The sequence below is a fragment of the Mycteria americana genome, chromosome 1 (genome assembly GCF_035582795.1).
Source record: "Mycteria americana isolate JAX WOST 10 ecotype Jacksonville Zoo and Gardens chromosome 1, USCA_MyAme_1.0, whole genome shotgun sequence".
NCBI classification, from domain to species: Eukaryota; Metazoa; Chordata; class Aves; order Ciconiiformes; family Ciconiidae; genus Mycteria; species Mycteria americana.
Genome location: NC_134365.1, coordinates 43054732 through 43067289, shown reverse-complemented (window position 1 = coordinate 43067289; position 12558 = coordinate 43054732). Strand labels below are relative to the sequence as shown.

General features: G+C 43.6%; 2 protein-coding genes across 8 annotated transcripts in view; both read left to right on the top strand.

Annotated features, from left to right (window-relative positions):
- OSBPL8 (oxysterol binding protein like 8) overlaps nt 1-8213 on the top strand; it is a 101468-nt gene extending 93255 nt beyond the window's left edge. For all 7 annotated transcript variants that reach the window (XM_075495825.1, XM_075495852.1, XM_075495818.1 and 4 more), the window contains 4 exons: nt 2311-2398; nt 2802-2904; nt 3505-3610; nt 3866-8213. In XM_075495825.1, coding sequence (XP_075351940.1) covers nt 2311-2398; nt 2802-2904; nt 3505-3610; nt 3866-4001 — 433 coding nt within the window. In that variant the 3' untranslated portion in view covers nt 4002-8213. The remainder of the gene's footprint in view (nt 1-2310; nt 2399-2801; nt 2905-3504; nt 3611-3865) is intronic.
- Nucleotides 8214-8325: 112 nt separating this feature from the next.
- BBS10 (Bardet-Biedl syndrome 10) lies at nt 8326-10690 on the top strand. The gene is made up of 2 exons (XM_075495864.1): nt 8326-8615; nt 8697-10690. Exons 1-2 carry the CDS (start codon nt 8326-8328, stop codon nt 10663-10665), a joined length of 2259 nt encoding a protein of 752 aa, XP_075351979.1. The 3' UTR covers nt 10666-10690.
- Nucleotides 10691-12558: the final 1868 nt, after the last annotated feature.

Sequence of the window (12558 nt, the reverse complement as noted above, 5' to 3'; positions counted from 1 at the left end):
TGGCCCTTTTAGTGTTGAAAAGGCAGTGATTGCCAATGCAGCAAACCGTGTTTCATGTAACCATTGCAATGGGCTTTTTCTTTTTTATCTTTATGGCTATGTGCCTCTACAAATCCATGCTATGTTCTAGAGTTTCTTGGGGCATGGCGCTTTGGGATGCATTGTCCTCCTTCCTCTCTCACCCCCCCCCACCCACCCCCCCCCCCCCCCCAGACTGACCAGAGCAACTACACAGATTTTCCCAGACTGGAAAATATGGTACATATGGGCATACCAACTGGAAATCAGAAAATCTAGTGTCTGGAAATCAGAAGAGCCTGTGCTTAGTTGAACTGAGCTATTTAATTTGTTATATGTTAGAATAACTCTGAGAATAACAGGTTTACAGCAGTGGTTAATGCCACCTGGTTAAACCAGGTGCCTCTGCTCAGCTGTCAGATATGCCCTGCACACATAAGGGCACATCTCTTTGTGTGATGATCTGGATCAGAAGATGAAGATGTAGCTGTCTCCCTGACTGCTGGGATGCATTCTGTGTTCTCACCAACGCTTGCAAGAGTCAGCTTGGAGCTGAGCCCTTTACTAGTGATGGTTTTCACAGGACACCCACATTCTGCTGATTCTTTTTCAATACTCGGAATGCTTCTATATTGCAGGGATTGTGAAAGTAAAATATCCAAAGATGATACATTCTGAGTTAAGTAATTCTGAAGCCATGGATGCTGGAATTATATTCCCATGGCTAAACCTGGGAACCTTTCACCTTTCTGTATAAGAATGGCAATATTGGAGCAGTGTTCTAAGTGTACGTATAGGGAGGAGTACAAGAATCCTGAGTACTCTTCATGTCTCCAGCAAATTTGCAACTTGGAGGTTTCCTGGAACCAAGCAGGGATTCTGTGTATTTAGCAACTCTCAATAGATTTCTTTTCCATGAATTTCCTTGGTTTCCTCTTAAGTCTGTGCAGACTTTTACCACCCAAAACATCCTGTAGCAGGGAGTTCTCCAACTAGACTAAGTGCTCTGTGAAACACCCTCTCTTGGTTTGAATCTTCTAGTGCCATCGATGCCTCTTCCTGTTAGAAGAGTTGCGAATAGCCCAGTTGAATTGACTGCCCATACTGTTGAACCCTGTGTAAAACCATCAGGAAAAGTACTGCACTTTAAATCTGTTAAGGCTATCCCCTGCAGCTCTAAGACCTATCTTGTTAATCTGCATTATTTCTTGTCTCCTTGATGCCTTGTGGTTCAAGGATGTGCCACGGAAATTCTGCTATGCGCTAGAATGCAGTCTGCGCTGTCAGCAGTACCTGGAAGAAACTTCTGTCTCCTTTTATGCAATAATGCCAGCTCACTACCTAGTGCATGTAGAGAGCAGTCTTTTACACTTACTGTGAAAGATGTGTTCAGTGAGCTGTGGCATTTGTTAAAGTATTTGGATTATGGATTTAGGCACCTGGATTACAGATACAAAAGACCTTTGGGAGAGCAATGCCTTGTTCTTACCCAGTTACCTGAGATGACATTTGATTCAAGTCAGGTTAAGCTAAGATGTAAATGCAGGTCTATGCTCACAACATCTGAAACAGCTACAACCGTTTTAAAAGGCATAAAGGAGGAGATGAAAGGAAATCCATGCTTAATCTGCTCTCACTAAAGCTGTGCATCAGAATGATCTTCATGCAGCTGACTTGCAGTTTCTGTCCTGAAAAAGCTGTAACCAGTGGGGATGTCAGGTTTTGCCTTTGGCTGCTTGTTGTTCTCCAGTGAGCTATGTGTCTTTTGCTTGATTTTTATTTTTTTTAAAAATTCTGTATCAACCTGTACTTGGAAAAGCACTCTTAAAAATCAGAACAAGCAAACTGTGTGTAGCTCATTAGTGCTTCTTGAAACCAGTCTTGATTACTATTAGCCATTTTGGGATGAAAGCAGGTTTGAGGTGACTGATTCTTAACCTTTCCTTTCTAGGCACCTTTTAAAAGAAAAAACAAATAACAGTCCAAAATAATTATAATTTTTAAAATCCCCTAATTTTGCTGTAGTTCTAGAATAATAACTGTACATTAAGCAGAAAACCTTTCCATGTTTGACAAATACATATCTGTAGCCAGATAATTCCATAATTATATTATTGGTTGATACAATAGCTTGTACTCTTACCAGCTGTCTGAGGGTTTGACCTGGACATGAAGTTTATTTTTGGCTCTCTTGGCCCTTCAGTCGAAGACTGGTCTATAGGTGGAAGATAAGATCACTTACTCCATGTCTGACTTCTATATAGGTTAATCAGTTATATTCACTTTGTCTAGTACCAGACCATGGGACCCTTTGAATGATATGATCCAGTTTGAAAAAGATGGCACCATCCAAACAAAAGTTCGACATCGGACACCAATGGTATGTTCCAGTTCTGTTAGCAGGTGCAGCAAGATCCAGGGACTTGTGTATGTTGCATTATGTGTATAAAGGTCATCAAAGCATTGAGAGCGATGGGAAATACTATTGTTATCCTACAAAAATGTAGTTTACCCAATCCGTAGTCTTTCACTTCTGTGTTCCATCCTAAGCAGTAGAGATGACTTGATTGGATAGGAATAGAAAATACGCAAACTTGAACTCAACAGTTTAATGTGTATTTTCCTTTAAATGAGAAGATGCACAAACTTCGGACTGCTTATACGTCAAAAACTTTAACTTGGACTTCTATTAGATATTGTGCTTTTAACTATTACTGTTAGAATGTACTGTTTTGCTGCAGTTCTAGTTATCTGGAAGTAATTCATAAGTTTATCAATTGTAGGTTAATGTTCCAAAAATCAAACGAAAGCCAGCCAGTCAGAAGAAAGGAGAGTGTGGTTTCTCATCCCCTGAGCCTGATAACCAGGATTCCTCTGGGAGTGAAGGTAGGAAAAGATACATTTGCATACAGAAATAATAAATTTATTTGACAGTGAAACAGAGTTCTGTAGTCACACATACTCTTCTTATCTTGATGTTTGTATTACAAAATAATGCATGCTTTAGATCACAGTCTTATCCAATGTGAAACACATTCTGGAGAAACAAAAGCAGCAGAATGGCTTATGGTTTTAATTGCAAATTTTCCTGTCCTTTTAAACTTCGGTATGTAGTGTAGGTAGGCTTAAGTGCTGCACATATTTAGTATCTGGGGAAAAAAATGTGTTTGTAAACTCTTTTCTTAAAACAAGATGAATCGTTTTCATTTGTAGATCAGTATGTTGCTAGGAGGCAGATTTTTGTTGTTGATAATGCTTGCAGAAATTAAACAATACAGCGAGTGTCTTAAGATACTTCAAGTGCTTACCTTGCTGTCCTTCTGTGCTTATAGGTGACTGAAATAAAGCTTTAGTTGTCAATGGAAGCTTAGTTAGAAAACTTTCTCCTCATTTTTGCAGCTGGTTGAGTTTGTCATTAATACTTTGTTCCTTTTTTGACTTAGCAGTCACTTCTGTGAATTACATCTGGCTTTTGTATGTTTCTAGCGCAACTTCTGAAGCATAACACAAGAATAAGGAAAAAAGGGGCAGACCTTGGTGAACTGCAGAGTGCCATTGAATCTATAAAGGAAACACAAGAAGACATTAAGAGGTAGTACTAAATAAAATGCTTTAAAATGGTTTAGAGAATACTAATTTTCTAGCTTTTTTTCCTTGGAGGCTGGTATGTATCTTTCTGCTTTAGAACCTTGATGTCTTTAACCTACCCTTCTTCCCAAATGTTAATTGCTCAATAATTTTTCATAATTTTCCTCAAAAACTGTCTTCTGTAGGGAGTCCTAATATACTAGGAAATGCCAAATTGTCTAGATTGTAATTTACAGATTATTTTTCTTCTATCTTACAGAGACATTATGGCTCTACGAAATAGAGTCACTTCTAATTCACCACCTGTGGACTACCATTTCTTGCAGTTTAAGCACTATGTCTTCATTTTACTCGTGGTCCTGCTGCAGCTTATCATTAATTTCTTGTTCAAATAGGAAGTGTGAACAAGGGCCTTTCTGAACTGGAATGATCGAACTGTTGCTGGGGACCATATTTTAGGTTGGACTTTAAATGATGCAATATTATCTGAAAGAGGCCTGTAGCAACAACTTACAGAACTTTGCCTCAGCGTCCATGGTTCAGAATCATACTCCTGTCTACCCAGTTGAAGTAAGAATTGTGTCAGTGCCAGTACACTCTCACTCCTGGTGTGTGCCTCTGTCTCACAGACATACGACATCAGCCTTGTGTTTTATATTACGTCATCTGCTGTACTGATGAATCTTCACCACAGAATAGATGAAGTTAAAAATTCAGAGGTCAGACCCTGTAGGTAGGATGTGATTCCTGTTATGATAGAATGATAAACGAGCATACTTTGTTACATTTAAACTTACCATTTTTGTAACAAAGGAACTTTTGAAGTAGCCAACAGTTTTTGTAAATGGCATTGGGTGTTTGGAAGTAAACTTTTGTTTAAGGTCAAACAAATACATTATTATACAAAGATCATGAGTGTTAGGAACTGGCAAGTAAAAAGCTGAAGTCTTTAGGAATTCTGCAATGTAATGTCCTTGATTTGTTTTGGAAGTATGACAGTTTTTATCCTGAATTACTATAGTGGCTTGTAAGCCAGCTGTTTTTATTTTTATAGTTTTAAAACTTCAGATTCTTCATAAAAACATTCCTGCATCTACTGCACAGAGCACATTTTTAACAGTACAGCACCCGGGAAGGTACTGTCTTGGTCCACTCTCTCTCATGAATTGCAAATGTCATGGAGTTACGGTATGTTTGTAAGTCTTGATAAATTTACAGCTTTGAATTTCCATTTGTGTGTGGCCATGTCACAGTAAGCAGACAGACTGCTGATGCCAGGACTCCTCCTTATTTTTGAAACAAAATGTGAAGATGCAAAGGTGTGCTTAGTATGTAGCTTGAGTTGAACCTCCCAAAAGGCACACGACGTAGAACAGAATTTGGGCACCACACGAGTTCACTTGCAAATGAAAACGTGTGTTTACATGGGGAAAGTCTTCAGAAATTGTGAGATGGGTAACAACACACATATCAAAACAAATGAGAGCGAAACCCTACATCTCTGTTAAATTATTCCCTTACCGCAGTATATACTACCTAACAGAACACACGGATGCACCTATTCATTATGCTGTAGCTGTATGAACTAATGTGAAGCTTCAGTTTCAATTTAAAACCAGGGTTTCTAACATTTTTATTTGAAGAAATATATGCATGTACAGAACTTGTAAAACTCCAGCAAAAAAATTTAGTGCCAGTGTTTATCTGGTGAATTCCTTATGCCAGTCAAGTGTACCAAGTCAAAAAGGGGCTGTAGTATCATAAAGGTACTCTCAGTAACCCAGATGAGGCAACAGGAGGATGAGCGGCACGATGCAAAGGGCAGCCAAGTTTGTTTTCAGAGGATCCTCTCAGAAATCAAACCCATCCCGGACAGTGGAACAGTTCAAAGGTCACTTTTGGCTTTTTGCCATGGGCCGGTTATCCCTCTGCCTCAGGCAGCCTCCCTGACTCTCCAGGTGATCTACCTTTCTGTTCTGCATCGGTATGTAGTGAAAATACTGTTTGTTGTTTGTCAGTCTAAGTCATATATTCCTGTGGCTGACATGTTCATGCACGTCGCCTTCTCTTTTACCTTTCCCCTTCTTTGGGCCTCAGCTACGTAAAAGTTTATCACTTAAGCAGTCAACTTCAGCTTATTTCTTACAGCTTCATATTAGCATAGTTTGGTCTTGAACCATTTTCTGGAATGCGGTACCTTAATCAGAGTGATCTTGTATATGTGGGCAAGTCCAAGCTTGATTGGACTTCCATTGTATCTACAGCTGGTGAGGTAAAATTTGTGAATACAGAAAGTCCCTCATTGAGACTTCAATTAAAAAAAAAAAAAAAAATCCCTAAGTTAAGTCTCTAATCAGACACTGAAGTTGTTAGCTGTGTATAAAATGGCATAAAGAAAGCAGAATATAATAGCATTAATTTAAAGTTCTCAGCCTGGAATTTGTCCATTCATTCTTGCATTCAGATGTCAAAGCTTCACCTCTCTTAAGATGCATTACAAGCCTTTAAGTATACTCTGTACTTGGGAGTAATACAAGAGGAAATGACTGAGAATTTGGGCAATAAGTTCAATCCCCTAAAATAATACTCTGCTAAATTTGTGGTGCTGAAACTCTTGACTGATAGTTACAAGCTTTTATCTCCCTTGTAAATAGAAGTGTCCTTCTGCCCTTTCATGTTGATTTTTTTTAATCACTTCTATTCAAGATCAGTTAATAACACAGTCTGCATGTATTTTTACATGGACTGCATGGTAGTACGTGTGGATTTGACCCAGCCAGCTGGCTGCCAGTGCAGTGTTGGACAATGTCAGACTAACAGATACTCCATATCTGAAATTCATGCTCAGCTCAAGATAAGTGAAAGACTTGAACAGAGCGAGACAAAATGCCTGTGCTTATTTTCCTTTTCAACTTATTTTTTAGAGTTTAATTGTGTTGTAAAAGTGGTTTTAGTGATGCTTCAGGAAGGTAAAGGATATATAATGAAACCTTTTGAAAAGTAAAATTGCAGACTTCTGCTTGACTGTATGATTAGATAACTTAAATTCTGAAAAGTACATTGAAAACCTAGTAATTCCTATTTTGCTGGGTTTTTTATGATGTTCCCTCATGTGAATAGAACAAAGAAATTCCTTGCGTGATTTTTACAGCTGGTCACAGGCGTGTATGAAGCCTTTTCTTTAGCGCATCACCATTGTCCTGTTTAACCATGATGTGTAGCTGATCTTGAATATTATGTACTTAAGACTGAGCTCTGCACGTAGTTATAAAATTGATTGTACAGTTTGCAGACGTTTGAGGGCTGTGGCCTCCTACTAGTTTTTAAAGTTTAAAACAGCACTTGTTTTCACACTTGATTTACAAATCTTGTTTTGTTTGGCTTTTTTCTTGTACAGGAAATATTTTCAGAATTTGTTGTGGTTTTGTTGTTTTGGTTTTGTTTTGTTTTGTTTTTCAAATGCACTCTAAGCCTTTCATGTGCTTTAACTTACTTTAAATAAAAGTAAATATGCCATGTGAAATGTAGCAAGTATCAGTTTCAGCAGTAGATGATGTTTCCTGCATTTCACATGTTGATTCCTGTTAAACAGTTGACATTACTTAATGAGGGTATAGCCCAGTTGTTCCCCCCCCAATTAAATCTCATAAATTATTTGAAAGGTTGTCCCATAAAATGTAGTGATGCTGGTTTCTTCCTTTTTTTGTTTGTTGTTTGCTGCCCTCCTGTGCCTTTGGGATTTTTTTTTTTTGCTAGACTGCTGTTTATGAAACAGACTGGATTCAATGTTTCCTGTAGTTTCTTAAAGGCTATTACTTCACCACTGTTTGTGTAAATAACATATAACAAGGATTCTGTACATCTGTAAGTTTTAATTATTGTTATTTCAAGGGTATCCTCAAATCACAGAAAATTTAGCAGATGTTCAAGTATTGTAAACAGTGCCTTCTTGATGGGTTTGTTGCTGTTCCGAGACATGTAAAGAAGATTGTCCAGTTTGTGCCATATGTAACATCTGACCTTTTGTGAGGGCTTTTGTGTTTGAAAACTAACTCTCCTGCTTAGTCAGACTCCGGGGAAGAAAAATCAACTATTAAACCCCATTGAATTATTCCCTCTCCCCACTGGTGAGCCACGAGTGGAGGATTTCTGGCCTTTGATTCGATGAAGCTGCAGTACTTGGTTTGTGGTACCACAGAAATCGCCATAACAAAGTAACAACCTCACAGGCAGATTTATTTCGGCCTTTTATCCTTAAGGTAACTGTGCAGCAGGGCCAGGGCAGAGGGCAGGCCCCTGGCTGCCGCTCCTGCCGCCGGCCCCGCCGCGCTGCCCCGTCACGGCCCGGCCTCCCGCGGCCCGGCCTAGGCCTTTCGTTCGGCCAAGTGGGAAAGTTAGTCTTCACGACACGGAGTCCGTCCCTGTTGACTTGTCTCTGCTCGCTCGCCGCCGCTCCCGCGCTGTACGTCACCCGCGCTCGCCGTTTGTTTAAGGGATTGGAACCGTTACCGGGCGGCGGCAGCGGGCCGCCCCTGGCCCGCGGCTGGGCTGGGCTCGGCCCTGCCGCGCCGCCTGCCGCCGCACCCAATAAAGACGTGTCGCACCTCCGCGCCGCTCGGCTCTCTGCGCCGCTCCCCCGCTCCCGCTCCCCCGGCCCCCGCCGCCCGGGCCCGGCTCAGGGCCAGGGACCCTCCCGGCGGCGCCGCGCCCGCCCCGCGCATGCGCCGCCCTCAGCCATTGGTCCGGAGCGGCGTGCGCAAGCCTGCAGCTGCGCGCGGCTCGCGGAAGGGGCGTGGCGTGGGGCGGCGGGCGGCGGCGGTTGCCATGGCGCGGCGGCCGGCGCTGGGGCGGCTGGCGCAGGAGGCGGCGGCGCTGGCGGGCGCGGTGCGCGGCGCCCTGGGGCCGCGGGGCGGGCGGGCGCTGGTGGTGCGGCCCGCGGGCCAGGCGCTGCTCACGCGGGACGGGCGGCGCCTGCTGGAGGCGCTCAGCCTGGAGCCGCCGACGGCCAGGTACCGCGGCGGGGGCGGGGGGGCCGGGAGGGGCGCGGTCCGGTCCGGTTGGGTCCCGCGTAACCGCCCGTGTGCCCGCAGGATGATGGCGGCCTGCGCCTGCAGCCACAGCGCCGCGACGGGGGACGGCGCCAAGACGTTCGTGGTGCTGCTGGCCGGCGTGCTGGGCGGCCTGCGGGCGGCGGGCGGCGGCGGCCTGCGGCGGGCGCTGCGGGCCTTCGAGGCGCAGGTGCTGGAGCGGGCCGTGGCGCAGGGCCTGCGGGGGCACCTTCTGTCGGCTCTCCCCGGGCGGGAGGCGGAGGTGGAGGCGGAGGCGGAGGCGGGCGCCCTGCAGGCGCTGCTGGAGGCCTACCTGGGCGGCCGGCTGGGGCCGGGCGAGCGGCGGCGCCTGGCGCGGCTCTGCTGCGAGTACTGCCGCCTCTGCGCCCCGGCCGCCGCCCCCCGCCCGCAGGTGCTGCGCTTCCTCAGCCGCCGCTTCGCGGAGCTGCACGTCGCCGTGGCCGGCCTCCCCGTGGGCAGCTCCAGGGTCCTGCCCGGGCTCATCCTCCGCAGGGACTTCGCGGCCTACTGCCCGGCGGGCGGGGACCTGCGGGCCGTGCTCGTCACCGAGCCCCTCCGGCCCGCCCTCTCGGCCCCCGGCGTCGAGTTTGTTGTCGACTCCGAGGGTCAGTATCAGGCCTCCCTGCGCTGGATCTCAAGGAGGACGGAAGCCCTAATGAAACACTTGCAGAGCAACAGCGTTAAACTGTTACTGTCGAGCGTGAAGCAAGAGGAAGTAGTTATCTACTATGCAAAATTATACGGTGTATCTGTGGTAGAGTGCTTATCGTCAGAAGAAATGGCCCTTATCTGTGAAATTACAGGAGTCTCACCTTACACACCTTTTGGTGATAACATACTCAGAGAAATCACTGAAACTGCAGTGGCAACGTTTTGCCGGCCCTTGCTGCTCGGCTCAAAGAGATGTGTTCACATTGGCTTCACCAGTGTGTGTGCCTTTCAGCCCCATTGCCTAATTCTTTGTGGGCCGGTTGATGGTGTTAATGAGCAACATGCTGCTGCTTTACAAGGGGCATTTACAATGCTGCAGCAGCTATTTAAAAGAGTTGATCGGGGGGCGGAATGTAAAGCAGAAGCTGAAAGCCAGAATGAAGCTGCAGGTGTTTGCAGCTGGCGTTCTTCAGCTACTCAGAAGCAACTCGTAAAAGAAAATATTTCTTGTAGCAGTAATCAGGTTTCTGAACGACAACTGAAAACACATAAGGATGAAATAGAGACACAAATTGTAGACCCTGACTTGCAGGGAAGTGAAAATCCAGCGTGTGTGCAAACAAATTTGCAAGTACCCTCAAATCCTGTCTCGTACATCAAAGAATTCAGTGTTGCCACTGAAGGAGGTGGCTCTTCAAGAGACGTACAGAAACAGCATGCGAAATGTGAGCATCCGGGTGACATGCACGAGAACTATAAAAGTGATTTACTTGTGGACAATCAAAAGAATTGCAGCACTGCTGTATCAGCAGCACATAATGCTAGCATAGTCGCTGGGTGTGAACGCCTAGGTGTTGGCAAAGATCTAGAAAAAACAAGTTGCAATATCGTTCCATTTAAACATGAAAAGAGTTGTGTAAGTATTGCACAGAATTATTCCAACTCCCTCATAGAAGCAGGATCAGTTTTGCCAGTAGGAGGTTACTTTGAAATCCTGTTACATTATTATATTCAGTACTATGCAAAACAGCTTCAGCAGTCAGAGGTAACTGTCATATCTAATGTAGTTGCTGATGCTTTGCTAAGTATTCCCAAGTCCTTATACAGGACAACAGAACGAAACAGCTTCACCAAATTCTATCTCAAAGCCATAAATGCCCTCCGAAAAAATCAGCCACTGGCTATGAACGAGAAAGGCTTAGAATCAGTGTATTGCAAATACCAGTTAGTCATTTCAGTTCTTCATTGTGTTACAGAGCTTCTCTCCATAGATTTAATAATTGGTGTTAAGCGGCCACCGCAAAAAATTGAGGATAATGACTCAGAAGATGACTTCTGAAATCCTTAATAAAGAATGTTTTGATTATGTGTTTTCCTGTGTCTTCTTGTCAAATCGACATGTCTCAAAATTCAGTGCTACAGACTAAAAGATATCTTTTTAGGCCCAGAGACCTAACATGCTGCTTTCCTCTTAGAAGAAAAGGAAGAAAAAGGCTGACCAGCTGAGGTCTGTGGAAAACTGGGTTGTCAACAGCACAAACTTGAAGTTTCAAACATGAGAAAGTGTAGCTGATTTCCACTGCAGAAGATCTGCAACGCCTTTTCCATCCACATGCAGGGGATCCTGTGTATGTTCTAGCCAAGGGTAAACTTTGACTCTTTTGGAGGTTTGAGCATTTATGCAAGTTAGATGTGACTAGTTTTCCTGGCACGTTAAAAGTTGCCAGTATGACGTGAGCGACTGAACTTGCAAGTTGTAAGCAAGGAGTTTTTTTAGCCTTCATAATAGGCTGGATTGAATGTTACTTTAAATACATTTTTTTTGTGTGTATATTGTGGTTTTGAATATAATGGAAAAAATATAACTGCTGTTAGCCTGTTCGGCGCTGGGGCAGGCAGTGGTAGGCCACTGCAGTATATCCCAATGAAGAATTTTCTCATCTGATAGGAGATGTAGCATTTTTATCTTCCATTGAGTTCACTTCAGTCAAACTAGTAGAATTAGGAATAATTTCCTATCATGACTGGCTGGTGTGTGCTCTGGCATATTAGTTTATGTGACATTACTGAGTACAACTATTAATTATCCTGGGTTGAGCTGTGGTGCTACTATAAAAGGCTATGTGATCATGGGAAAAGTTTACACAGGCAATAATGCAGTTTTGTGTGGAAAAACCTGAGACTGTTTCAGTTCAGACTTTGATCATTTGGGATTTTATTTTGGGGTTGGTTGGTTTGGTTTTTCTTTCATTCTTTTTTTCCCCATAGGATTTTCACCCTAATATGATTTGCTTTAAGCTCAGTATCACCTGGATCTCAGTGTACCTCCTTTTCTGCTGTGTCTTAAAAGCTTCTGGTTTGGTGTGGGAGGTTTTGAGTTACTGAATAGCTGCAGCTGATAACGGTATCACATTGGTTCTCTATGTGCTATTGCCAGTATTGCGTAATACTTGGAATAGCTGGATTTTTTTTTAATCCGCTATTAAATAAAATTTAGCAAGGATATTTAAAATCATAGGCACAAATCATATTTATCTGCTATACCTGAGATGATTACAATGGGAAATCAGATTTTTTTTCCCATTAATTTATGCTGTTGCTTTCCCTTTTTCAGTTTCTTTGGAAGAGTCTGTCTACCAAAGTTGTTTCAGGTGTTTTGGCAGCAATGCTTCGTTTGACTACAACTTTCTGTTGAAGGTTGATATATATTCTTGGTAATATAAAATACTGTAATGATTTTTGTTTTCTGACTAATACGCTCTTACAGACATCTGCATGTGAAAAACAGCGAAACTCAGTGTTCACTAGAATGATTTCTTTAATGAAGGACTAGGGACAGTAATTTTTTTTTTAGAATCATTTTTGGTGGGTGCAGAGGTGGGGGAGAATTAAACATGGAGGAGAGGAAAGAAAATTACATTCTGGCTGTTACTATGTGCTTTCGATAGCTTGATGTGACAGGTCCAGTACGAGCGAAGAGAAATCTCTCTTGTGGAAGACCCGGTGTTTCGGAGCTGCGTGCCCTGCTTGCCCGGACGGCCTCGGGGCTGCTCGGGAGCTTCCATCAGCCCTGGCGCTTCAGCAGGCGCTTGGGTTCTGTATTTTAACTTTGTAATGAGTTGCCGGGATGGTTTTGCTCTTGCACAAGTTTCTGCATACTCTGTTCAAACTGCTGACCAACTTGCTGGCCAAAGATTAATGATTTGCTTCGTGGTAGTCTAACAGCTGCGGC